Genomic DNA, 26722 nt, shown 5'->3' on the forward strand with positions numbered 1-26722 from the left:
GCTAAAATAGTCTGAATGGTGAAGAATTAATGCGGGGTAAATTACGTTTAAAATGCAGTACTCCTGCTTTAAAGAGGAGAGCAAGCATTTTCCTTGCGTTCCTGTGGCCCTCGCGTATTTATAATGAAACCTGTTGCAGGGCCAGCAGGTCTATGTACTGCTGTATTATTTATAGGTGCAGCTCGACAACTTTTACCAGCAGGGCCCATGTCGAGGAGTCGGCCCCGGGCGGGCGCCCCCGCAGCCGGGCCCGGGTGCCGCCATTGCCGGCGGTGGGCGCGGGCCCGCGCGCTGCGGAGGCGCTGCTGAGGCGTCGCACCATGGCGGGCACGGGAGGGCGGACGGGCACCTCGGAGTCTTACACGGGCCGCGGCTCCTCCACGCCGGGCGTGTGCGGGCGGGCGGAGCAGACGCCTCGCTACACTCTGGGTCTTCTGCAGACTCCGCACAGCTCGGAGAGCACCGGGGGCTCCTCCAGCGGCGGGGCACGTCCGAGCGGTTCCAGCGGCGAAGGCCTCGCAGCCGGCCGGGCCGCCAGGAGCAGCGCATTGAAGCCGGCGGTTTCCGAAAGGGGAGGTATGATTTCTGCCCCGGCCTTTATCTGTTTATCCTCCCGCTCTCTTTGCTCGGGTCGGGTTCCGAAAGAGCTGTTAAAAGCGATGGTTACTGAGATGGAGCAGCAGCAACTAACCGTCATAGCGATTTCTTTCATTTAGCCGGCCAGAGCAATGGAAATCGTTCCTTGCACTTCTTTGAAGAAATCTCTCTTCATTTTCTTTAGATAGTAGTCGCTGAGTTCTCTGGTGGGATCAATAAACGTGTTTGAATTGCTGCACAGTGTTTTGGTTTTGTTTTATGGTTTTGCCCAGCCTTCGAAACAGTTTTAAGTGCCTGTCAATCTCGATGTGTGGTAAGAATCTTGTGCTCCTACAATGCAGTACTGCTGTTTGCCGTCCTTTACAAAAATCTACTGTCAAAGTCTGTATCTTGGCAGGCAGCAAAAAAAGTTAAAATTGTGGTATTTTTCAGGCAAAAAGTAACTATGAAAAAGTTGGAAATTATTTTAAGACTTGCTGAAATGAATTCTGATGTACATGTGTATAAATTATGTATAAATTGGAAATTAGGTAAAAATGGGTTTGGGTAATACATATGATTACTGAGAAATCCTAAAAAAAAACCCAAATAGAATGCTAATTCAAATGGGGTATGACTTAAATGTTGGGTTTGAGAAATACCTGTATATGATTTGGTTCATCTGGTCGTTAAAATTACTGTTTTCCCCCCTGTTATGCCAGATTCGGTACCTTCTACAGGAAGTCTCTTCTGCCAAAATTCTGACTGAATTTACACCAAAATCAAAGTGAATGCTGTTTAAAAAAAAAAAAAAAGTTATCAGTATGCATTCCAATGCTGATATGTCCACTCTTTAAAAAGTTCCCAACCAAAGAGTCTGAGCAAATATTTTATCACTTGTCACAGTTTTAAGATTAAAAAAACTCCCAACCAAACAAACAAAAAGAAAATCCCACCTCATCTTCTAAAAACCCCAAACTCCAGAACCTCAGTACTGCAGACATTTTTGTACCAGTGAACCCTGATAGAGTCATGCAGTAATCAATCATCTAAAGACAATACTTGAAGTATTTTGTCCTGTGTGTCAGTTTTTAATGTAATATAAGAAACAGAAACATTTGTGTTTGCATTTTTTATAAAACTTGGAGGTTTTTGAGTGGATCGGCTGTTTATATTTTCATTTTTTTTTAAATCTTAAAAAGCAGTTAACTAGGTTAAGGATGTCTTCAGTCATCTCGAGAATAATAATAATAATAAAAGTAAATTACACTAAATAATTTACTGGAATTTAAAAGTCTCTGAGACAAAGATATTTTGCATGACTTAAAAACATTGGTAGATCTTAGATACATGTGTGAAAGAAACTTTTGTTAACAAATACATCCCTGATTACTGTATGATTTCTGAGAGTTAATCCTCATCAATTTAAAGGGTTATCATTCCCAACTGGTTCTTTGTTTTCTTCTACTGTCCTGTTTTTAAAAAGGAATGCTCAGCTTTTAGAAAAATATTTTCATGAACATTGGTGCAGTTTTAGATAATGATTTTTCAAATAATGGGCAAATGTGAGATAAAGTTGATTTATAGCATTCTTTCATAAATCTGGAATTCATTAGAATATGAAATGATACTTAGTAAAGTGACTTCTTCTGTATTATTTCAGTTCAACAGTGTAAATATTTTTTTTTATTGGTGCTGCAAGTAATCTCTTTGTAGAAAATCATGTTAATGCAAGCTTGTTTTCAAAGCAGTGTGATTTTTATTTCATTTTATACTCTGGAGAGGTTTCATAGAATGACATTTCTGGGTATCTCTTCTAATAAAAAAATGAAGATTTGTAAGCTGTTTTTTGTATATTGCTTTCTGTATAAAAATTTGTTGTGGCTGTTTTCATAATTTACTTACTTCTCTCTCCCCCTCAGAATCATATTTTGGGGACAAAAGTTCTTGTGTAGAAAATGCTAACACATTGAATCTCACAAGTTCTTCTTCTGTGCGAGGCCTGAATAGCACATGTGTAGGGAAAACGCCTCTCTCTTCTGGTAGATCTGGTTGCAGAAGCCATACCCCTCTTATGGGATATTCGGGGTAAGATTAACAGCTCTTAGAGGAAACAGTCCAACTAACATTTCTAACTTTATTAAACAGTTTAAATTTTAATGTGATATCTTAAGATACTAAAATAAACTCAAAACACGATGTGTTTTGTACCACAGAGAATGCTACCAGGGAACAATACACCAACAAGAAAATACTACTTTACATACTGAGAAGATGTTTTAGTATTGCATCCTCTTGCTACTTTGTATTCATGTATGAATTATCAGTGTAGTTAGAATTCAGACCTTTTTCAAATTGTCTAAAATCAAATTATATTTGTGGACGTGTGGACATGTAGTGTGGTCACTAAAGAGCCCACATTCATGCACATCTCTAATCAGGGTTTATTTTTAGGCTTGTAATGCATTGGACATAATATATAACATAATCCTCAAGTTTCTTGATGCAAGTTTTATGTGTTTTATGTTGGCGTGCTCGGAGGTATAGAACACTAATTCTTCAGAGCACTTACACAGTAGCTGATGGTACATATTGCAGTGCTTCATATGAGCAAAATGGTGTTGTTACAGGGTAGTGATGCCTAGTGCCATGTTATACGTATCATATGTGCTCTGGTCATGCAGAAGTAATGTTAAAGTTAGTTCTTTCACAGTCTGACTAATGATTATCAATTCAGTCTTTAGTGTTCTTAAAGGCAGAACGGGTAATGATTCTTTCAGGTACCTGTATATTTGTTTATCCTTGCTCTATCATTTGTGATGCTCCTTGATCAGTCTTTCATTGATCTGTATTGAATGTAACTGAATATATGCAACTGTTTTACAGTTACATCCTCATCTGCAGTTTCTGCTCATGTTGCATCGGTTATTGTAGCTGTAGTAGAAGGAAGAGGCCTTGCCAGAGGTGAAGTTGGACTGGCCAGTATAGATTTAAAAATCCTGAGGTGATATTGTCACAATTTGCAGACAATACAACTTATGCCAAGGTATTTTATTGGCTAATTATTGTGACTTACTTTCTTGAAAAAAGCTAATGACTAATGGGAAATTAAATTTCTAGTTTGTGAAAGAGATTTCTCAAAAGTGGAAGTAACAAGTTGAGAAAATGTGCAGTTGAAAAGACTGCTGTTTTCCATACTGTGCCTCAGATATTAAGAAAGAATGTTTTTCAAAAGAAGAATAACCTTTCTGCAAAATACGTTGTTTGTGGGACTGAGATGCCTTGTTTTGAAGGGCACTGGGCAGTATATGGTAGTAGAACTTGGAAGTATTCTTCATCAGGCAAAAGAACTCTGAGAACAGAACTGTATAAATGTGTGTGTGTGTGTGATGGAGTGATTATAGTTCTGGCGTTGTTTACGTAAATATTCCATCTCAGTTTGAAATGAAACTCACTCAACGTACAGCCAGTGCTGCATATTCTACATTAATTTGATGAGTAATCTCTGGTTTATGCAGTAATAGCATTAGTGGAACATCTTATTTCATGGTTTTGTTGTAGTTAAGCAAGCTAGAAAATACCGTGACTTGTAGCATCTTTACAATATTCAAAGAAACAAAAGCTCTATTGTATCAGTACATAGTTCTGACTCAGGTTATAAGTAACCATCAAATCTGTTAACTAAAACAGAGATGTAATGTGTCCTTGTACAATCTATATTCTACTACATTGTACATAACAGTTGTTATATAATGTACAATGTTGTATAATGCGTTTCTTTGTTTTGTTTTATTTTTAAGTATTAGTGCTTTTAGAGCCTGTTCTGGTCTTAACACACATAGCTACATATTGAGCATCCTTTTTAACTGCCTCTCAGGCCATGGTTAGATTATTTATTTTTTTCCCCACCTTACTATTATAAAAGCTAACGTTTTTATTTGTACACATACTTTCCTAATTTTCCTTTTAGATGACTGAGTTCTCCATTGTGCTCATAACTGATACTGCATTCACCATCCAGTCAAAAAGGAGATGCTAGTGTCCATCTAATGTAGGAAATGTCCTAACAGCCTGATTTCTTGCCTTAATCTCTCAAACCTTTAACAATGTGTGGAAAAATTCACATCACCAGAGGTTTATGTCCACAGAGGAGACAGAGGAGTCCTGTACCTTTTATTTTTGAACAAAGAGAGATGCCGTGGGACCTTTCCCCATGGGGTCTCTCAAATTGTTGGAGGACTGCAGCCTCCTGTTTATCCTAGTCTTCCCAGCTGCAGAACCTTTGCCCATTTCCTATTGGCTGAGGTACTTGGGAGGTACAGATTTCCTGATCTGCCTGCGAAATGTGCCCCTTAATATACTCCCCCGTGTATAACATATGATATGTGACCATTAAAATTAGCTTTAAATCCACCCTGGGTGGGGAAGTTAAATACTCATAAACCTGTTAAGTGTTTGTTCTTCTCGAATTTCAGGAGTTGAGCATGACCTTGGCTAAGCAGCAGTCCATGTCAGTTAGTAACATTTTTTGAAATTGATGGTTTATCCCATTACTTCCTTATCTACAAGTCTCTGGCCCTATCTGCAAGCAGATTCGCACAATCTGTTTGTAAAGATATATTCGTCTATTCCTTTCAACAATTCTGTCTGATCTGCTGATCAGCTTTTTCTTACACTCTCAGAATCCATGCTTTGTCTAACGATTGGTATCCAGCCTACTGTGTTTTCTCTTTCTTGTGCATACTTTTGGTTTTGAATGTTCTGGAAATACAGTAAAGAAATTTTTCTTGTATTCCTTAAGTTCTTCAAGATTCGCTGAACTGTGATGCCACTGGCAAAATCTTCCTAGTGGTTAGCAGATATGAACGGCAGTGACAGCCCTCCCATTCCAAATGCCCTTCGATGATTTATTTTGTGTATTTTTTTATGCTTGTTTACCTTTTCATTGGGACATTCATCTGTCCCTTCTTGTGCATCTTAACTTCTAAGCAGTTAAAATATAGTCTGTTTTTCCATGTTTCTCCCTTGAAAAATTTGTGAATGGTGGTATAAATGAACATAAATGCATCATGTTTGTCCTTTCTTGCGCAGCAAAAGAGTATATAGTCTACTAATAATGCTTATAGGGGGTGCGTATAACATAAAGCTGGTAAAATATGCACATTTTTTAGCCATGTTGATACTGAGATAAATGTTACTAGAGGAGGGTAAAAACAAAATAAAAAAACTAGTCTCAATCAAAAGATTAGTATTATTCAGACATGTTTGATTTCTTCATCATCCAGAGCACCATTAACCTTCCAGCTGCAAGCCCGGAAAGCTGCCATCTGTTGAAATAAGTCCTTCTCCTCCCCCATCATAGCCATGGAATATAGTTTTCGATATTTATATCTTGCTTCAACAGCAAGCATGATTCTGTGTCCAAATACAGGAATAAGCTCTAAAATTTATTTGTTTGTTTTAAATTTAGTTTTGTGTATATTTAGATGCATATGAATTTTACTCATTAGTGTAGAAGTTAGCAGAAAATTTAAAACTTGAACTGGTTCTAAAATACAAGGGTTCTGTATTTTGTTATTGCTGTTCATTATTGTCCAAAATATTTTAGATTATATAATTTTTTTATTGAATTATTTTGATTTTTTAATTCAGGTTATTACTAAACTCAAGATTTTAACACCACTAGAAATAATAATGTCAAACACTGCTTGTGATGCAGGGAATACAAACAAAATGTTCAATCTGATAACAGAACATTTCAAGGTAAGATCTAAAATACATTCAATGTTTTAGAGTTCTTGTTGATCACTTTATATGATGGTTGATTTGAGAGTTTTGCACAACTTCTAAAATCTTAAATGCTGACAGATTTTGTTTTCTATGATTGTCAGGTCTCATATTAGAATGATAGTGAGCTCCCATGCTGCCACTTCTGATACTGACAATTATATAGATAGCTATATTGCTGATGAGAGCTGAAGTTTTGAATTTGTGGCATTGGGTAATTTGAGTAATAACGGACCTAGGAAAGATACAGAAATCAAGAAATAAGCATTCTCCTTTGTTTCTCCCTTGTTCTTTCAACCTGATAAATCAGTGCGGTTTATGTATCATAGAATAGGAAATAGAGCACTATCATGGTAAAAGAGGATGAGATGAACTGGTATAAGTAATTTATGAGCATTAAATCCTCAGAACCTTTTAAAAAACTGTTAATTACTACCTGAATTGCTTCATGCCTGCAGAGTTTATGGCTTCTTCATGAGTGCTCTTCTGCTTCCTGACCTCTCTTCTCTTTTTTTCACATAAATATCACTTGTGCATCATACACCTTCAGTTACATTGACCTGATTGTGCTAATAAGTTAGAACAAATACTTCTGTGAAGACAGATTGCAGAATCAGTTGATAGATTTCTTGGAAATGTATCAGTAGAAAAATACAGAAGTCTCGCTGATGTAACTTTTATAACTATTTGTTTTCATCCCCATCTTCACAGAATGTGACTTTTACAACTGTCCAGAGAAAATACTTCAATGAAACAAAGGGTTTGGAGTACATAGAACAATTGTGTGCATCTGAATTTAGCACCATTTTCATGGAAGTCCAATCAAAGTATGTTTAAATAAGGAAAAAGCATACTGTGTCCAGATAAGTTTTGAACAAAATCATTTTATGTACTCATTACATATGTCTGTGTCATGTTGCAAAAAGTTAGGAAATCATAACAGAGCTGTCTTTTTATTTTGCCCTCCAGTGTTTCTGATATATCTAGAAATGTAAATAGAAAGCCTGTTACATAGTTTTCACAGCTCTCCACTTTTGTCTTTTTCATTCTTTCCTTAAAGATACCTTTCACGAGCTATCATTTTCTGTGAATCAACAGTTTTTAAGTGTTGATACTTGGTGACCAGGGTCTTCAAGTCACACATGTGTCAGTTGAAATATATATGTTCATTATATCAACAATATAATGTAGGCTGTCAAGTGTACAGAGACTCAAATGTTATGAATATTTGATTTGCCTGAATATATGTTCACGGGGCATGGTTTGTGCAGATTTGAAATATACTGCTTTTCCAGTGCTATCAATCGCAGTACTTGCCAAACCGCAGTAGTAGTATAGAATGTTATTTCTGTAGTGCACTACTTTTGTGGTATTTCATTAACCGTATTCAACATTCATAAAAGATTGTTTCTTTCCAAGGTATTACTGTCTTGCAGCTGCTGCAGCTTTGCTAAAATACGTTGAATTTGTTCAACTACTCCGTTTATTGCCCCTAAATCACTAAAGGTGCGTTTTCCAAGGGAGTGAGAAAAAACCGCTATGATAGATTCATCATCAGCACAAAATCTTGAACTAGTGATTAATAATAGAGATTCTCGGTAAGAATAGTTTTTTCCAAGTTACGTTTTTATAAAGATGGATTTTGCTAAGTTTTCTTGACATTTGTGTCAAAGAGCTGACCATTATATTTATTTCTATATGAGAGAAACTTGCATACCAGTCAGAGCTTCTAAAAAATATTTTGACAGAGAAATATATAATTCAGCACAAAAATTTCTAGCACAGGAAATCCTAAGTGAATTGTAGAAGGAGATCATGCATAATCATCTTTACATTGATGTGTACGTTTTATTCAGACTTTAAAATTTTATTTATGCAAATTTCACAGAGTATGAAATGAAAGAGGCAATATTTCTGCAAGTTTCTTATGTTGGATTAAAACAGCTACATTTTACTCATTTTGCACAAGATATGTACTTCAGCCTTGTTGTTTTGATTTCTTTTGGATCTAATAGTGGGAAAGAATGTAATTTCTATAATGATGGAAGTGTGCAATGTGGTACTTGATTGCATGGTAGTTTTCAACATTGGTACCAACGCTTGGAGCACTTCTGTAATAGTTTAAATTTCGACAACTGGGCAGAAAACACCAATTAATGTAGTGGTTTCACCTTCACTAAATTCTGGTCTTAGTACTCACTCTTTTTCTGTGGGAGAGAGGACTAGGAGAAAAACAAAGCAGGCTCAACTTTAAAAATAGTGAGTAAATAGTTTTTATTAACACACACTAAAAGAAGAGAAAAGAAAGTTGGGAAAAAAAGTAAAACAGAACAGAATAAAACTCCAAAAACTTTCTTCCCTCCCCTTACAAACTGTTCACTTTCCTACAAAACAACATAAAGAGACAAAACTTGTAATTTTCAGTCAGTTTCACTATCTGACAATAGTCTTTCATCATTCTTTAGGAGAAGAGTCTCCTTTAGAGTCATGGATCCCACTGACAACCTAGAAACAGTTCTCTTGTGGGTTTTTAAACTGTCACAAAAACAGCTGCCTGGGAAAACCTGCCTTTGTGACCCCTCCCATGAGCAGGCTCCTAAGCTGCTTGTGGGGTCGTGGGTCTTAGACTTTTGCATACTGGGGTGTCACCTTTTAAAGATGAATAACTTCAAAAGCAAAGGATTCTTCATCTCAAGGTACAGAGATATCTTCTCACTTCACTGGCGCATAGGGCTTTTTATCTTTATCTCTGTTCAAGCATCTTATAGGATTAATATTAGTACATCACAAACACCTTTGCTTAAATCCACACACAAATTTAAACAATCATTTCCCTAAATGCTTATCTTTCCCATGATTTAAAGTAATGATCTAAATATAGAGTTTATTTCCATGGCTCAAATAAGAACGGAACAACCAACTCTTCAACCCTTGTCCCAAGAGTCTTTTCACTCTCGCTCTACTGACTTCATGCTGTTTCTTCTTTATGTTCACTCTCAGAGAAGGGCCAAGCTCTGGAAGCTTCATGTTGTCTGGAAAGGGTTAAAATCTGCCCAGAGTCTCTTCTCTCTCCAGCAGTAGCTCGTGATATTAGATGTTCAAGGCCGTGCTGGTGAGGGAGGAAAGAAATCACACAGAAACATCTGGGATCAGAGCACCAGGCAGTCCAGATCACAAAAAAAAACAGGCAGGATCCTAAATGCCTTTTTGGCCCACCCCTCAGTGTAAATCGTGGCGGCCTCAGCCTAAATAGTGCCCATAGCTCTTATTAGGGGCCCGGCAGTGATCCCTCCTGCTCCAAGGAAGTTGGAGGAAAGTAGTTGTTGTAAAGCAAGCGACCTCTCCTTTCCCCCCCAACCCGGGAGCCGAAGGAATCCAGCCAGGCATCAGGTCAGCTCTGCCCCCAAAAGGAGGGAGCAGCAAGCCCAATTCGATGTTACCTGCTTCTCTCTGGCCAAAGAAAGGAAGAAAAAGGACCCACCTACAGGAAGTCAAGGGGTTTTATATGGTACTTCCCAAAGTTGTAGCCAACAATTTTCAGTGGTCAAAACAGATACCAATATTCCAACTAACCCTCTGATAGGGTCCCTGTCCTTTCTAAAGCAATTCCCAGGTCCTGACCCGAAGAATCATTCTACATCCCTCTATAACTAAAAAGCCAAACTGTACTAACCCATGACAAACTTCCTTCATTGGGAGTTAGTTGCCTTGTAGGCAGAAGAACCTTCAGGGCTTAACTTCTCCAGACTGTTACATTTCTGGTTTACCAAGAGAAATACTTGGAACTTGTGTTTTGCTGCCTGTCAGGTTCTGAGATCCACCTTGTTGAGATGTCTACCTAATCACCCAGATATAAAAAGAGCTTTCACCTTGGGGAGATACACTAGAACCACAGAATGCCTTGCATAGAATAGTACTTTCAGAGCATTATTTTTCTGAAAAACTATTTTTCTGTTCCTAATTTCACAGATGGTTTTGAGAGGAAGGTGGTTACAGGAGGAACTGAACACAGTATACTGCTTTAAGTTTCTCTGGGTTTTTTTTTTAGCATCATTGATGCAGAATTTTTGCTGATCCATTGGCAAGTTTGATTCAGCCAAACATAGCTATTTTTATCACATAGATCTTACCCCTGAAGCCTGGTTAGATTATCTTTGTATTAGGTATCAGAAGGTAAAAAGTTAATAGTACAGGCACACACAGAAATGCCTAAAGTCAAATTGGTGTGCCAGTTCTAATTCTGGAGGGACCTTGTCTTTCTTCATTTAACTGTGCAGGGAAATAAGTCCTCAAGTTACCTAAAGATAGGTACTTTTACACTTAAGTGTTGTCATGGATTGCATCGTAGAGCGATTGCACCCTTAATACAACTGAGTTTGAATTTCCTTTTTTTTTTTTTTTTTTTTTAAAGTTCTTTTGACTATTGCTTTGCTTTTATATATCATGGTATTTCAGGGTGTTTCTGCTCACTCTGTCTGTCTACTTGCTTGTGTAACGACCTGTCTATCTTCACGGTGTTTGGTTTTTGTACTTGTATCTTCCTATTCAAGTTCTGGTTTAAAATCAATGTGTTATTATGGCCACGGTATTTCACAGGTTTCTTCCAAGCAATAGCATAGGAGATTTTTCAGGTTTCTAAAACTTTAACTCTGTAGTAGGTGTAAATATTACAGCTGGCTTATTCTACATAGATGTAATCATCCTTAAGTGCGAAACCCTGGGATATCTCACATGTAAAAGCCATAAAGATGAAACTAATACTTACAAATTATAAGCATGTTATTTAGATCCTGTATTGACTGAAATATGTTCTTTAAAAGAATAAAACCAAAAATTATTCTCTTTGACTTCTAAGTATTTTAAATTATTTTCAGAGATGTATTTCAAGTAAATTGTTCTGATTAGTATTTGATCTCTGATTATAACTTGATAATTTGCCTCTTTGTGTAGGGTTGATTTGTTCATTTTTAATTAGTTTAATTTAGAGAGAAAATGTAAACTTTACCACTGTAGTAGCAATGGACTACTACTGTGAATAAAACCCTAAGTACAAATGTATTTCTATACTTATATAATTGAGAGCTAATATTATATTAAATTACATTGAATTACCTACCTTCCTAAACTACTGTAGTTCTATAATACGCATGGCAAACAGGGAGGTGCTAAGCATGCTAAAGCATGCCTCAGATTTTAGGATACTTTTGCCTTTAAAAGTCTCCTGACACTTGCCATCTCTTTTTTTGGTGCATGTATTCTTCACATCTGCTTCATTTTCAAAGGAATGGTCACACACTTCTTGGTATTCTAAATTATACTAAAACTCCTGGTGGAAGTCGAAGACTTAGATCTAATATCCTGGAACCTCCAGTTGATGTTGAAACAATTAACACAAGACTGACTGTGTTCAGGAGTTACTCCAGGATGAGGAGCTCTTTTTGGTCTTCAAGCAGGTAGTAGTTTATTTTGTAGCACCTAATACTATATATATATATATATTTTTTTTTTAAGCCTTTTTTTTCTAATACAGGAAGATATGTAGTATGACTCAGTATGTTTGAGAAGTATTTTTTAGTGGTTTGTTAGGTAGCATAGTTAGGTAACAATTTAAAAAATTACTTTAATTTTTAAGTAATTTATATTATCATAGTCATACTTTTTCTCAAGTATTTTGCTTAGAAAAATTGAATTTCTCTCATAAAGTGTATAGAAGTCTGTGGGCCAACAGCTTTTTAAAGAGTTGGAGTTTCTCTTTACCTCTGTGGCTGGGTATGCATTATGTTTGATGTATACAAGTATATATAATGTGTACATGAAAAAGCAAACACATTGCTTAAGCAATACTTGCATACAAATTTTTTTTTCCTATGGCTTCATAAAACATATGGTCCTGAGGTAAAATACAATACTGGAATTAGTCCACCTGAAACTGGTTCATATAATCTTTATCTGGTCACAACAGAAATTCGATCTAAGAAAAAAAAAATTTTCTGCATTGACAGCTGTCTACCCTATACAATAATCATTGCATGCTTAGGTATAATAAGTTGTAAGTATAGTTACGACAAAATACTTCAGATATTAGCTATTTTTAAGCTAGTTTTTACCCTGTAAATAATTTGTGACAGTAGAATGTTAGGGAAAGATTAGCACTAGTATAGCTAAGTAATTTTGTGCTTTCAAAGAAAAGACATCTTCTTACAACTTCAATTTAATTTCTGATGTATACTTTTGTTTTACAGTGATCTCAAAATTCCTGGATACAGAACAACTACTTTCAGTTTTGGTACAGATTCCGAAAGCAAGATACAGTATGTTTCAAAATACACCTTGGAAAGTCAATTATCTGCCTATAACATGCAATATATATATGTGATGTCTGTAATTCATCTTAATTTATGCTAATGTCCTTCCAAAAATGCTTACTCTTTCATCACTCCCCAACTTCATTCTTCATAAGTGTACTTTTATTTAACAGTACTCAGATGAGAGAGAGGAAGTTTCTTCACATCAGCATAAATGAAAAAAGCATTTAGTGACTTACAGTCGTAGTGACTGTTACGTCTAAAGCCAGATTATTTTTTATCAGATCTTGCCCCATATATCAGTCTGTATGTTAACACGTGTAATAAAATATCAAAATTGAATAAATACACGTAGTTTACCAGTGAATCTTGGTTGAGACCAGACCCAACAGTTAACTACAGTGAGCTCGAGGTTACTGAAACTCAACTTTGTTTCCACTAAGCATACCGAAACCATGGTATTAAAAGTTACATTTGCCTACTGTACTTGAGTTTGGATATTTCTGCCACTGCTTTTGATGATTCCTTGTGTTTATGCCGTCTTGTGCCAGCATCTTAGCTACTCACAACTCTTTTACCTCTTAGTGTCATGCTAATTTACTTGCTTAGATAAAGAATTTCTCTAATTCTAGTTAAAGAAGTCAGGTACAGACTCAAACAGGACAGTAATAAATGCAGATAAATTGCTTTAATGACATTATCAAAACCCAGAATGTTTATTGCTCCCTGCTTTCCTTGTAGAAATGTGTAACATGAATTCATCTGTGTGACTAAAACTGTCACACAGGATGCTTTTGTTTATGCGTAGGACCATGTACACCAAACATTTTTACTGCAGTGTTTTCACCGTTGACTGGTTCCAGTATAGCAGAGCTTAGTATTCATGCAACAGACATGCTTATTCATGTGCTAGCTCAGTTGCTGTTATCAAATGCTAGATTAGGCAATTCAGTATCTTTCATTCCTGCTCTCCATAAAAGCTTTCACTGTAAACCTTCCACTAGTCAGCAGACATCTGAGAAGCCTACAGTTTCAGTTACTAAATGTATCAGTGGTATGTTGAGCGTGAGCATTCTCTCGTCCAAAGGAGGCTGTCAGTCACACGGAATCACAGAATCACCAGGCTGGAACAGACCTTCAAGCTCATCCAGTCCAACCCATGCCCTAACACCTCAACTAAACCATGGCACTGAGTGCCACGTCCAGTCTCTTTTTAAACACATCCAGGGATGGTGACTATATCACCTCCCCAGGCAGACAGTTCCACTACTTTAAAAAATAGGTTTGGAAAGGTAAATTTTTTATTTTAATAACTGCTCTCTCTCCGGGTTATGTCATGCAGTTACAAAGTAGTTAGGAAAAAGCATGAGTTTCTGGGAGGGACTAATTGTCTTTTTAAGGAAAAGCATTCATATTCATTACATAAATAACATCTGGCACTTCAAGGGGATTCCAAGGGACAAAAGCCTTACACTTCAAAAACTCTGCTTGATCCAGTCTTGCTGAAATGTGGTACTTGAAAAATCATGTTGATGGTGAAATAATTTACAGCCTTTGGGCTTAAGTGTATCATGTGCAGAGATTCACTTTTAACCCTAGTTTAGTTAAAATTCATGTAAGAACTAGTTACTCAATCAAAGATCCATTCTGTTACCACTTTTTTTACGTATGACCACATCGGTTCTTTTGATCTCTGATTTCTTCGTGGGTCTGAGAGCCCATATTTATTTGGAGATAAGCGTTCTTCCATTCATGCATTTAGCACTGTTTAGTTCTATCTTTTACAAAAAAAGCCCTTTATATGACTGTAAGATATGAGATGCCCTCAGTCACAAGACTAAAGAGATATTCTATAGGAATGAGAAAAGATTTCACATGGGATCATGCTCCTATATTCATGTGCAATCTGTGTTTATCTCTGTTATTTCCTTAAGATCCTGTTGCACAATGCATGTGTACTGCATATGCTATGCCCTAATGTCAGCAGCAAAATTCTTTATCATGAGTGTTAATGAGGCATACAAAAGAAGATCAAGAATGTAAGATTTTGAAGAACAGTCATCATTGTGATAAAATTTTGAAATATTTACTGGAAATTTTTTTTTATTACCATATGAGCAGATGTTTAAAGATGTACATATATTAACCAAAGATAAATCAACCAAACTGGGTTATATTGTGTTTAACAGCATTATGGAAAAAAGGTTGTGTGCTTCATTATAATACATAATGTATTTGCTTTGAAAAAGTCTACTAATTGTGTAGAGCTTGTACAGAGTTAACTATACATAGAAGATGAAAAGTTTTCACATCTTGGGCTAACAGGATGTTCTTGGAGTCATCCATTATCAGTTCAAACATAGGAAAATCTGAACTATTGATGGACAAACTATCACAGCAGGCAGTGTAAAATTTAGGTAAACATTTTTTGTGCAGACACAAAGTTGTCAGAGTGAGCTTATGAAGTGCTTCAGGAATTTTCATGAAATGTATAAGCCTTTTACTGTTAAGAATATGAGTTCTACTAGTTCTTAAGTACTTTTTTAGAACAGTCATACAAATGCCTCCAACATTGGAAAAATTTTTCAACAGGTTAAAACTGCTGAGTCAAAAATAACTAATTTAATCTACCTGAAGCATACCTTAGAACTTGTGGAGCCTCTAAAAGTAAGTGGTCTTCATTCTTTTTGTTTGTTTGTTTGTTTGTTTTTAATAAAGTACAGACCATTTTGTCCTTATTTTTACGAAGCGCAGTTTATTAAATTTCATGGAATATCTCAAGTCAGAAGGGATCGATGAAGGTAAAAAAGAATATAATTACAGAATGTAATGCTGCCAAGGTAGTATGTTGATTCTTAACACCAATCGGAAATACGGCATTTGTGTCTATACTGTAAAGACCACAATTCCTACCATTACCTTGATTGATATACAACAAACACTAACTGAAACTCCTGCTCAGATTCCACAGACTGTTTACCACAACTGCTAATTAGTGTCACTGAATCTGAAAGCTTTCAGTCTTTTAAAAGGGCTGCAAAAAGAAGTAACTGCCATGTCTGTATTTTAATCTTCAACAGGCTGCTCTAAGAAGCTGCAACACACAGCTGCTAAAGGCTTATTACAATTCTCTTGAAGATACGAAGGTAGTTATCATAATACTTAGCTACTGTGTTAGAAACTCATCTCAAAAGATGAGATGTAAGATGAAAGGTGTTGCATCTTTCCTTGTTTATAGTTATGGGTATAGTTCAATTCTTTTGCTTAAAGCTGATTTTAATTGTCAGAAAATCCAATTTTCAACTAATGAATACAGGGATAAAAGCAAGAGAGTTAGCTGTGAGAGCAGAGTTGCTGCTGAAGTGAACTCCCTTAGAAAATATTTCCCTTAGAAATAATTCTGAAAAGACAAGAGTAGTGATTGCCTAGAATCTCCATAATAATGCAAAAATCAAGTGTTGTGTATTTGAAAAAAATGTATATTTGAGAAATACTTTATATCTCCCAAAGATGTGAATAGTATTTTTAGTCAGACTTTGTTATAGTCACAGTTCATTTCTGAGGTGAAAACAGGACTGAAACGTAGTGTTTTGTTTTAACAGTAGAAAGTTTAAAAGTAGCTTCAATTATTTGCAATACTGCTACTTGCAATTGGGGATGATACTGCAAGTAAAAATCATAAAGTATTATGTATCTAATTAGTGATACAACTGATATTGCAGATTTGGAATTATACTTGAAAAGATTACAACTGTAATTAACGATGATACAAGATACACAAAAGGATGTCTGAGTATGAGGACCCAGAAGTGCTATGCTGTTAAGCCTAACATCAGTGAATTCCTTGACATAGCTCGTAGAACATACAGTAAAATTGTTGATGACATAGCAGGTATTTTCTAAACTAAAATTTGTATTTATTGGAGTTTAAAGTACATTGCACTGACATATAGAAGCAGTGTAATTTTATGTGTTGCAGCCTTCTCATGTGTAAAAGTTATTTAGTGTTGGTATGAATTGACTGTCATTGATAAGCAACTGAGATTCTCAGTTTCTGGATAAAAACTCAGTTTTATTTTAATAAAATTGAATAATTATATGGTGATTCCTATATTCAAAGCTCTGTTAGTCCTTGTCCTCTTAAAGTGCAAAAAGTTGAAGTAATAGAACAGAATTACTCTACCTAAAACATTCTGCATAAAAACATGTAAACTTTGGTTTCGCTTCTTCATTTTAAAGTATCTGAGTTCTTGGTTCTTTATATTTTAAGCAGTCTTGATCTATCTGTGGACTAAGGTATTAAGGGTCAGAAAATACAAACAAAAGGAGTTTTAGCATGATGTGCGTTATTTTGTTTTAGTAACTTTCCTGTTTATCGTTCTGTCAGAAGAAAAACATTTCTTCTGAAACTGATTTCCTTTTTTAGTATAAATTGTTGATTTCTAGCTAAAGGACTCTCCTAGTTTAGTCTATAGTTGGAGAACATAAAAGAGCATCAGAAACTTTAGCACCTGTCTTCCTGTTTTATTCTAATCTCATGTTCATACATAGTGAAAAATACAGATAGAGTACTGGTTTTGTATTTCTGAAACCTTCTATTAACAGTTTCTATCTTGTACTGGCACAGGGTGGGGGGGTGGTGGTGTACATGAATGTATATAATTTGGGGTTAAATCTTTGTATGTGGTGTGTAGGTATGATAACACAACTTGCAGAAAAGTACAGCCTACCAATGAAAACAGTTTCAGCTCTGCTCGTGGATTTTTTATTCAGATGAATGCTGATTGTTCAACATTGCCTAATGGTCAGCTTCCTTCAGAATTTACAAAGGTATCTGTACAAATATGTTTTACCCTCATATATTTGGAAACTTTATTTGCTATATGTAATACATTAATAAGTACACATTATACAGCAAACAACAATAAAATAATCTCAGTGAAGATATTTAGAAGTTAATGAAGTTTTAATTCATGTTTTTATAACTATCCTATATACAGTTACATAATCAAAAGTGTGCAAGTACATGCAATTATGTTTTGTGTAAGAATAAAGCTGCGTATCTTGCTAATCGTTATCTTTAGTGAAATTTTCATAAAAAACTATATAGTAAAATGAAAACTGGGCATTGTTTTTTCTCTTTTATTTCCCTATATGATTTCCAGTTTGGTTTTTAGAAGCTGTTTTTCCTTCTGATAATAAGGCAAGCTCTTATTGTTGGTTTCAATTCCCCATAGATCACGAAAATGAAAAACACATACAGCTTCACTTCAGCAGATTTAATAAAAATGAATGAAAGATGTCAGGAGTCCCTGAGAGAAATATATCACATGACCTACTTGTAAGGCCTGTTAAAACTATTTCGTATTTGCTAAGTACTTTTATTTTCTCCAGTTATCAGCTAATTACATGGGGTTTTTAAAGCTACCTTCTGTTAAGGTATGGCTTACAGAAATAGTCTAAGCAACACTGTCCAAGTGTACTTCCTGAGACAAAAAAACCCACCGTAAATTTGTATTGTATCAAACATTATTGCAAATATATTGGCATTTATTAATAGAAGTGGTCATCATGTAAAATTCTTATGGGTGAATTATCTGCACAAAATGGCACAATGAATGCATTAGTTTTGCATCAGTAATGCAGAATTGTTACTTTTAGTCAGTTCCTTATATTTAGAGTGGAATTATCTATTTCTGTATCTTGTCCTTGCTGCATGTCGTGTTGCTCTCCTCTCTGATTCACAACTTAATAAGTGTAAGGTTACCTGTCAGTTGAATGGAAATTCTATCTAGCAACCATGTAGGGGTTTTTAACACGAAAGTCTAAGTGAATTAGAGTCACATTTCACATGTTAATAAACATACTTGACCCATAGCATTTTTAGTTTGGTTCTCTATGTGAAGCTTTCATATGAGCTGGTGGTATTTGAGGTGTGTGTCTTGTGTCTGATCAGCAGAACGTTAGCTGAGATGATGGTACAAGATCTAATTTACATCAACGAAATTGCTCACATCTGGTAGAATGATTGCGATTTATGGGTGACCTTTTAACCTAATGTACACAGTATGAACATTATAGTTATTTTATTTCTGCAAGTTGTATAAAGTAACAGGATGTGCTATGCAACAGCTAAATCAGTGTCTTACTTCAGAATAGTGTGTAAACTACTGAATGAAATCTATGAACACATTCATTGCTTATACAAGCTGTCTGACGTTGTGTCTGTGCTGGATCTGCTGCTTTCATTTGCCCACGCCTGCGCCCTTTCTGATTGTGGTAAGTTTGTTTCTTCTTTGATTCTCTTAGGGGCCAGAGAAAGACCCTTCTGATGGAGAATAACCAAGCTGTTTTGTCCGGTTCCATTTCTTTTTCTGTGTCTCCATAGTCTGTAGGTGAGTGTCTCTGGTCTGCCTTTGCCAGTTTTTATGCCAATATTATTTCTGCTTCCATTCATCTAAGTTAAATTCTGCTACTTAGCTGCCATAAGCCTTCCCAGTCACTCTTCTCAAAACAGACAGTTTAAGCATATTCTGTTCAAAAGCATGAACGCGTATGGACATTCTCTGTTTGCACTTTTTTCTGTTACATTAATTCTGGAAGATAAAGAGGAGCCATGTGTAATTGGTTCAGAAAATAACTATATTCTGACAGAAATCCATAGAGATAGTTCCAGCATCAAATGGACCTTGTAGGCATGGTACATTCCAAATAATTGATACGGTAGCATTTAACAAAAATAGAAGGAATGCTACTTTCTTGTTCACCATGCAAATACAGGGGTACATATGTAGAAGTAACCTGAGTCCTCAACCCTTGTACTTTATAAAAATATTTGGCTTTTTGCGTTTTTATTACTGGAGTCCAGCCCTGCTTTACTAGGGAACAAACCACAGAACGTTAATTTAGAAATAAATTTTAGTTACGGGTTTCTTTCTGTAGTCTTAAATCATGAAGGCTGGCATGGTAATCAGAATCTGTACCTGAAAGTGGTTGATAATTCTTTCCCAAGAGCTCTGCTCTGGAACAGTTCACTTTATTTCAAAACATACTAGTTTAATAATGTAAAGGTCCCACACTAACTCCTCAGTGTTTTAAATCTTTTTTTTTCATTTAGTTCGTCCAGAATTTACCGATACTTTAGCAATCAAGCAGGGGATGGCATCCCATTCTTGAAAGATAGCTATGGAAAAACCTGTGTCTAACAACACATACCTGACAGAGGGCAACAATTTTGTCATTATTACAGGACCCAATATGAGTGAAAATCAACATACCTGAAACAAATTGCTCTCTGTCAAATAATGGCACAGATTGGTGAGTAAGAGTGTACAATATTAATCATCTGTGCAGCACATTTTCCCCCCCTGTTAAAAATATTTATAAAGTGAATGATTTAGCTTCCAGAATAACATTATATCTAAATAAAATATTAAAAGGTAATTTGTAGCCCATTTTATTCTGTCAGCTCTTGTGCTGCTGACAGAGGCAACTGTAGGTTTTTATCTGCCATCGGACACCTACACATCTGCGCATCTTGAAGCCTTCCCGGTCTATCTTCAGAGGAGCACAGTTGCATGCCCTAGTTCTTTGGAGCACCATAACCCAATCTAGTACCTTATGCTAGACTGATAGTGAGTGTCTTTCAAGTATGCTGGTCAGATACGTGTGTTAGTCATCCAAAAGAAACACATGACCTAGAGCATACCTGAATTACATAGAGAAACGTGTTTCCAGACAAGTGCAATGCATAGATAAATAATCAACTACTTCAAATAAAAGTAGTAACAAATACTGCAGGGTTCTGTTACTAAAGTTTTAAAAGGAAACCAACTATTCGTAAAGTCTAACTGAGACTCATTTCTATATTCAGGAATTCCTCTTGACTTTTTTTTTTTAAAAGTAAGTCTGGTAGCACAAGTCAGAGATCTAACTCTATAGAATGAAGCTACTTAGCAGTGGAGAATAAAATTTATCTATCATGCATTTGTCAGTTTAATTCCCACTAACTGCAAGTTCTTGAGGAATTGCTCTCAAAAACATGAGTTTAATATGAATAAAGCAGACTGTGAAGTTATTGGAAAAAGGTTCCTGTTCTTTCCTATTCGCTAAAACTACTATGCTTTGAAGTCTGATAAAGGCAACATAATCTTTATTTTGGGAAACTGATGTTTCTCAGGATTAGTAAATCAGTGGCCACAGAAATGTAAAACAATCCTATAGTTCATTGTTTTTTATGCATCCCTTTAGACTGACCAACAGCTTCAGGTGTATGATTTCTTTAAAATTTCATTTATAAGCTTCTTTAATTATCCTATCTATATAATAATTTTTTTCTCATAAATTAATGGTAGAACGTAATCTTACCAAACTTTATCAAGTAAGATGCATTCTCTGCTGTGCACAGAAACCAAGTGTAAAAGTAATTTTTTTTTCCCCAGTGACATATTCAGGCAAATGTCATAGTGATGAGAGAAACCTGTATTTTACTTGCTTTGTAGGTTCTTACGTCCCAGCAGAGTATTGTTCTTTTCGAATTGCAGAGCAGATTTTTACCAGAATAGGTATGGATGATGATATTGAAACAAATGCATCAACATTCATGAAGGAAATGAAAGAGGTATGAAATATAGCTATCCAGGTCCAAGGCCTATTTTTAGTGTTAAGCTAATAGAAGTTGTAGTAGTATATTTCCACTGAAAGAGTGTATTTGAAAAACAGGTCAAAAATTCAGCCTTCATCTCTTTTATGATAAACCATGGGAAACCCAGGCATCTCTTAAATAGAAAGATATTCCAGTGTGAGTAAAAATCAGTGCTTCATTGGATAGTACTTTCAAACATTTTTGGGCAAAGCTTAGACTTAAGTTATCATTTGAAGGAGCCGAAGCTCTCTGAATTTCCTCTCACAAACCGATACCATTTTGAGGGTGAGGTCAGTAGAAAAGAGAAAGGGTGCTTTAGTGTGTCTGCTTGATTAGGATTGACAGCTGTTTAAAAGCTTTGGAAAGGGACAATTGCTGTATCTCAAGAGATTTTTTAAAAAATTCCTGCATTATCTTCTATCTGTATAAGATTAAAAAATCCTTTCTAAATAAAACACGTGGGAATGATAACACTTTGAATTTTTTTCTAGATAACGTACATCATACAAAATGCTAATGATAAATCCCTCATCATATTGATGAGCTTGGCAGAGGTGGTACCAGTGCCGAAAGAAGGTATTGGCATTTGTTATGCTGCCTGTGAATATCTGTTGAATTTAAAGGTAATTCTGTTTTGAAAGAAATTTAAGCCTTAGAGGTTGTTCTGTCATCCTGAAAGTAAATACAGTAACTTTCTCATAATTTAACATCAGTTTTGGAAAGATTTCTTGGCTAAGTATGGTATTTTTCATAACCGGTGTGTAGTAAGAATTATGGTGATAGAGGAAACATGCTGACATAAGCTGCAATTCTGAATCACTGGTAGTTGTGATTTTAACCCCAGTCAGCTGCTAAACACCACCCAGTTGATTGCTTGCTCCCCATAGTGAGATGGGGAGAGATCCGCAAGGTAAAAGTACAAGAACTTGTGGGCTAAGATAAAGACAGTTTAGTAAGTAAAGAAACCCATATGCAGAAGCAAAATAAGGAATTCATTCACTGCTTCCTATTGGCAGACAGATATTCAGTTGTTTTCCTGCAATGATGTTTCCTCACAGTGACTGTTACCAGAATACTGAATGCCTCTCCTTCCTCCTCCGTCTCACAGTTTTATTGTGGTGGTGTAGTATGGTGTGAAATATCCCTGCAGTCAGTTCGGGGTCAGCATCCTGGCTGTGGCTCTTCCCAGCTCCATGAACACCCCCAGCCTGCTTGCTGGTGGGGCAGGGTGAGGAGCAGAACAGCAAACGCTGCTCTGCAACAGCTGATACATCGATGATTTATCAGTACTGTCTTGGTCACAAATCCAAAACAGCATAACACAAGCTGCTATGAAGAAAACTAACTCTAGTCCATCTAAAACCAGTACACTGGTCACAATATCTCTCCAACTTGCTTGTAACTACGTCTATAAAGAGAATACCCCTGTCTGTTTAGTTGTGCTTATTTAGTTTAGTTTTGCTTTTCTCTTGAATGTTAAAAGTGAACCTCTTTACCTGGTGGTTACTTTTCAAGGTACAGTGATAGTTCTGCACAACTTATGAATTGGTCACAGAGGTTATAAACTTGTTTAGGAAAGTGGAAGATAATTTAGATGGATTGCAAATTTCACCTCTATTTCTAGTTATGTCAGCAACCTCGGGTGGCTCTTACATGTCTTTTGAGTGTGCAGGTGTTGTTTCTCCCCAGAGTTTATTCAGAGTACTTTTGTGGGTTTTTTGATTTGAAAAACTCAGGTACTTTCTGTCACTTGTACTTTGATTAAAAAATTCCTTGAGAGAATTAAGCAACCATTTGACAGTCATTCCAATCCACACCAGTCAGATTTTGTAAGCATCATGGACTTTCTTTGTTTCTGATACTGTTTTCCTTCTATTGAGCAATGAGCAGGAGAATCCCCCAGTTGGAAAAGATGTACTTGCCAATGGTAGAATGCATCCCTGAAGGATTTTCATTGCTTTAGTAATGTAAAAACAGCTTTTCAGTGTTTTGGAGGAAAACCTGGACATCTGTGTGATTATTTGATTTTTTCTTATTTATTATAATTTATTTCTGGATCATTGCCAAAGTAATTTTTTTTCTGTTTCCTTGTTTAGGCATTTACACTGTTTGCTACACATTTCCTGGAATTATGTCATATAGACGCTTTATATCCCAACGTGGAAAACTACCATTTTGAAGTGCAGCATGTGAGAAGCAGTGCTGGAAATAAGGAGAAAATTGCTTACACTTACACACTTTCTAAAGGATACACAGAGGAAAAGAACTATGGTAATGAATTCCACTGTGACTTAGAGTTGGCAAAAGTTACACAAGATACCATCTCAGTTATTAGGCATCTAACAGTATTTTTTCTGATGACAGATTTCTCTTAATTTTTTGTCTCTCTCAAAGAGAGAGATAACGAGATCTCCAGCTCTATAATTTGTTCCAAATAATTGTGTGTTTTAAGTAACGGTGTAGTGAGATAGTAGCTTCAGGTAGTATTTTGTCATGAAAAAAAAAATCTTACTGATGTTAGTACCTCCTTCATGTCTGTTCATGTCTCTTTGAATGAGCTGAGTCATTCTGAGCATATGCTACCTGAGTTCATTTAATCTGCACTTATGGAAGTGAATGAATGTTCTGGAGAGAAAGATGTGTCTGCCATAAGCAGTGATAAGACTGGTTAACGGCAGGTTAGCCCTTTTCAGTTAGCAAAAAGGAATCAAGTTTCTTTAAAAAAGGAGGAATTTTACAGTATATTAGGCTAAGACAATTCTGAGTGGGTCCACAAAAGCATCAGTGTTCTCTGAAAGGTGGATTTACTTCTCTTTTAACGTTAGAATAAATTACAGTGTAGATTGTACAGATTGATTAATTGTGGGTCAATAAAGAAAAGAATGAGTGACAAAGATTTAAAGAAATCTGTCTGTTTCCAAATACTAGATTCAGATGTTGATTCCTTGATTTAGGTAACATTTAATCAAGAGGAAATTAGCTACACTTGACTTTTGCAAGCTATCGGTAACCTAAGACTAGAATTTATTCCAGTTAAACTTCAAGTAATAGGACTTAAAACGTCTCTTGATCAGAATTTCAGAATTAGTTTGTTTAACTTTGGCAGCACAAGCTCAATTTTAGATGCTATGCCACCACTAACTCCGAAGAATTGTATGTTTACAGAGTAATCTCTCTGAGAACAGGGAGACCTTTAGAAACTCAGTGTTCGTGTCTTGGCTTTACCTTACTTGAGCAAAGTCACATTCTAAGAAATGGTGCCTCATGACCCTTTTTCATTTTTGAACCTGCAGTAGTAAACCACCCAATGAACCAAAGACTTTCCAGGGGTACAGACAAAGGAAGAAGTTAAAAAATCACGTTAGGGCAGGAAAAAAATGTTTATATCTTTTTCTTACCCCAAGTATCGGGAAGTTTAGCTGTTGGCAACAAAGCAGTTGAAAAATTACATCCATGTCCACTGAACGTCGGGATATAATTGAGAGTGCAGTTAGCAAAACCTCAATCGAGAAAGCTGTTAACACCATGGTGCCATTTTTTTTCTTTTTAACCCCCTAATATGTCTCCTCTACCCATTTACAGTATTGCCAGCAGTCACTTGATGTCAAGGTGTATTTCACAGATAGTAGTAAAACAAAGTAGATTTTTTATTTGTAACTCTCTGAACCTTAGTGTTTATTAACAACAATAACAACAACAACAAATATATATATATATATATATATATATGTATACCAAAAACATTTTAATAAAAATTAAATCTTTACCCCTTGGAAAAACAGGTTAATTCTGGAAGACATAAAATGGAAGGTAGGGATAAAAATGACATAAAAAGTCCTGATTTGTGTTTTATATGTTCAGGACTAAAAGCCGCAGAAGTGTCCTCCCTACCATCCTCCATAATTTTGGATGCAAAGGAAATAACAAATCATATCGCAAAACAAATTTTGGTACGTACTAGAAAATTACAATGCCGTATTTCACAGTTTTTATACAATTCAAATGTATTTGCAGTTTCTGAAAGGATACAGGATAAGCACTGCCTGTGTTTTAGTGAAAAGAGATGTCATTAAACTTCGTATTTCTGGAACGAGTTCTGAAAGATGATATTGAAGGTCAATGTTAACTGACAACACAAAATTACCCTTAGGGCAAAGGAGTATTGGATGTAATGTTTGTATGCAAACCAAGAATTGTGAGATCAAAAACAGGCTGAAAAATAGCTAATACTGGTATTTTTACAGTAGAACATAATGTATTTCATATTTTAATATATGTATCCTTTTAAGAACAGCACAGGCAGAAGAGCACTCCTGAGATGATGAAACAGAGAGCTGCGTACCAGTTAGCAATGAGATTGGTTCAGACTGCCAGAAATTCTCGACTGGACCCTGACAGTTTGCGGGTGTATTTGAAAGCCCTGAAGAAAAGGTATGAAGCCAGTTGTCCTACACCCGGAGAAAATGATGAGCAACAGTAATGCGTAACATAGGCAGTTCTAATTTTTATGACTGCAAGATGATTCAGGTTTTTCCCATGGTATTTAGTACTATTTTTTCACATGGTGTTATGTTTTTAATTCTTAGTCTAAATTACACTCAGTAATGGAAGACTATATCATTTATGGGTTTCCCTCCTCCCCCAACATACCTGGAATAAAAGCATTTGCCTTCTATGAGGAACACAGTTCTTTCTGACAATAAATTGTGTAATTTTCATCATTTTAGAGCAGCACTGAGAGAAGAGGGAAGGGCTGGGGCAGAGTACTAAGGAACTCAGAATTTCAAGTGTGACACAAAAGAAAGTCCAGATTGCAAAAAGGGAAACGTGTGTCCAAATTGCCTCAAAGCAGTTTTTGCTGTCTGTTCTCATTCAACTGTGTCTTCTGAAAATGAGACCGTTTTATTCATTGTGGTGTGCAAAACACTTCTCACAATGCCGGGAAACAGATGATGCTAGAACTGGAAGGAATTTGGATGTGTGAAACAAGTTGTTGTCTCTTCTCCAGAGGAGTTTGATGTTAGTTGGCAGTAAGTATTACGGGTTTTCTCATACTCCTCTTGCTTAGTCTCAAAGTCACTGTAGGATTTCAAAGAATCTGCAACAGAGAAGCCTCTCATCATGTTCATTCCGATCACTCGGAGATACTGGGAGGGGAAGAGAACAGATAAAGGTGAAATTTCCCTGAGAAAGAGTTTGGAGATCAGGGTGTTCACTGGTGGCACAGGCTGGGGTGAGGGCTGAACGACACCAAAGCTGGGGCACATCAACCATTCGGGTTTCATCTCATCAATTAATTGGTCCTGGGTTTGTTCCTGTTTTTCAGCTTTATATCCAACTTTCCACCCCTTCTCTCTGTCTGGCATGTCTTTTGTGTTCCTTTCGTGTCCTGTCCTGTGTGCTCTCCATC

General features: G+C 36.1%; 1 protein-coding gene across 1 annotated transcript; it reads left to right on the forward strand.

The window, feature by feature from the left end:
* The first annotated feature begins 320 nt into the window (after positions 1 to 320).
* MSH4 (mutS homolog 4) lies at positions 321 to 26297 on the forward strand. The gene is given in 27 exon segments (XM_040071445.1): positions 321 to 576; positions 2499 to 2660; positions 3460 to 3564; positions 3567 to 3622; positions 6229 to 6339; positions 7075 to 7190; positions 7783 to 7837; positions 7840 to 7961; positions 11646 to 11758; positions 11761 to 11796; positions 11799 to 11816; positions 12606 to 12661; positions 12663 to 12674; positions 15261 to 15335; positions 15749 to 15811; positions 16389 to 16560; positions 17363 to 17407; positions 17410 to 17498; positions 17906 to 18009; positions 18823 to 18947; positions 19786 to 19929; positions 19932 to 19985; positions 21170 to 21288; positions 21804 to 21935; positions 23409 to 23583; positions 25174 to 25262; positions 25607 to 26297. Coding segments are annotated over 27 exon segments (2790 nt in total). The 3' UTR covers positions 25793 to 26297.
* Positions 26298 to 26722: the final 425 nt, after the last annotated feature.

This window comes from Hirundo rustica, chromosome 8 (assembly GCF_015227805.2).
Source record: "Hirundo rustica isolate bHirRus1 chromosome 8, bHirRus1.pri.v3, whole genome shotgun sequence".
Taxonomy (NCBI): domain Eukaryota; kingdom Metazoa; phylum Chordata; class Aves; order Passeriformes; family Hirundinidae; genus Hirundo; species Hirundo rustica.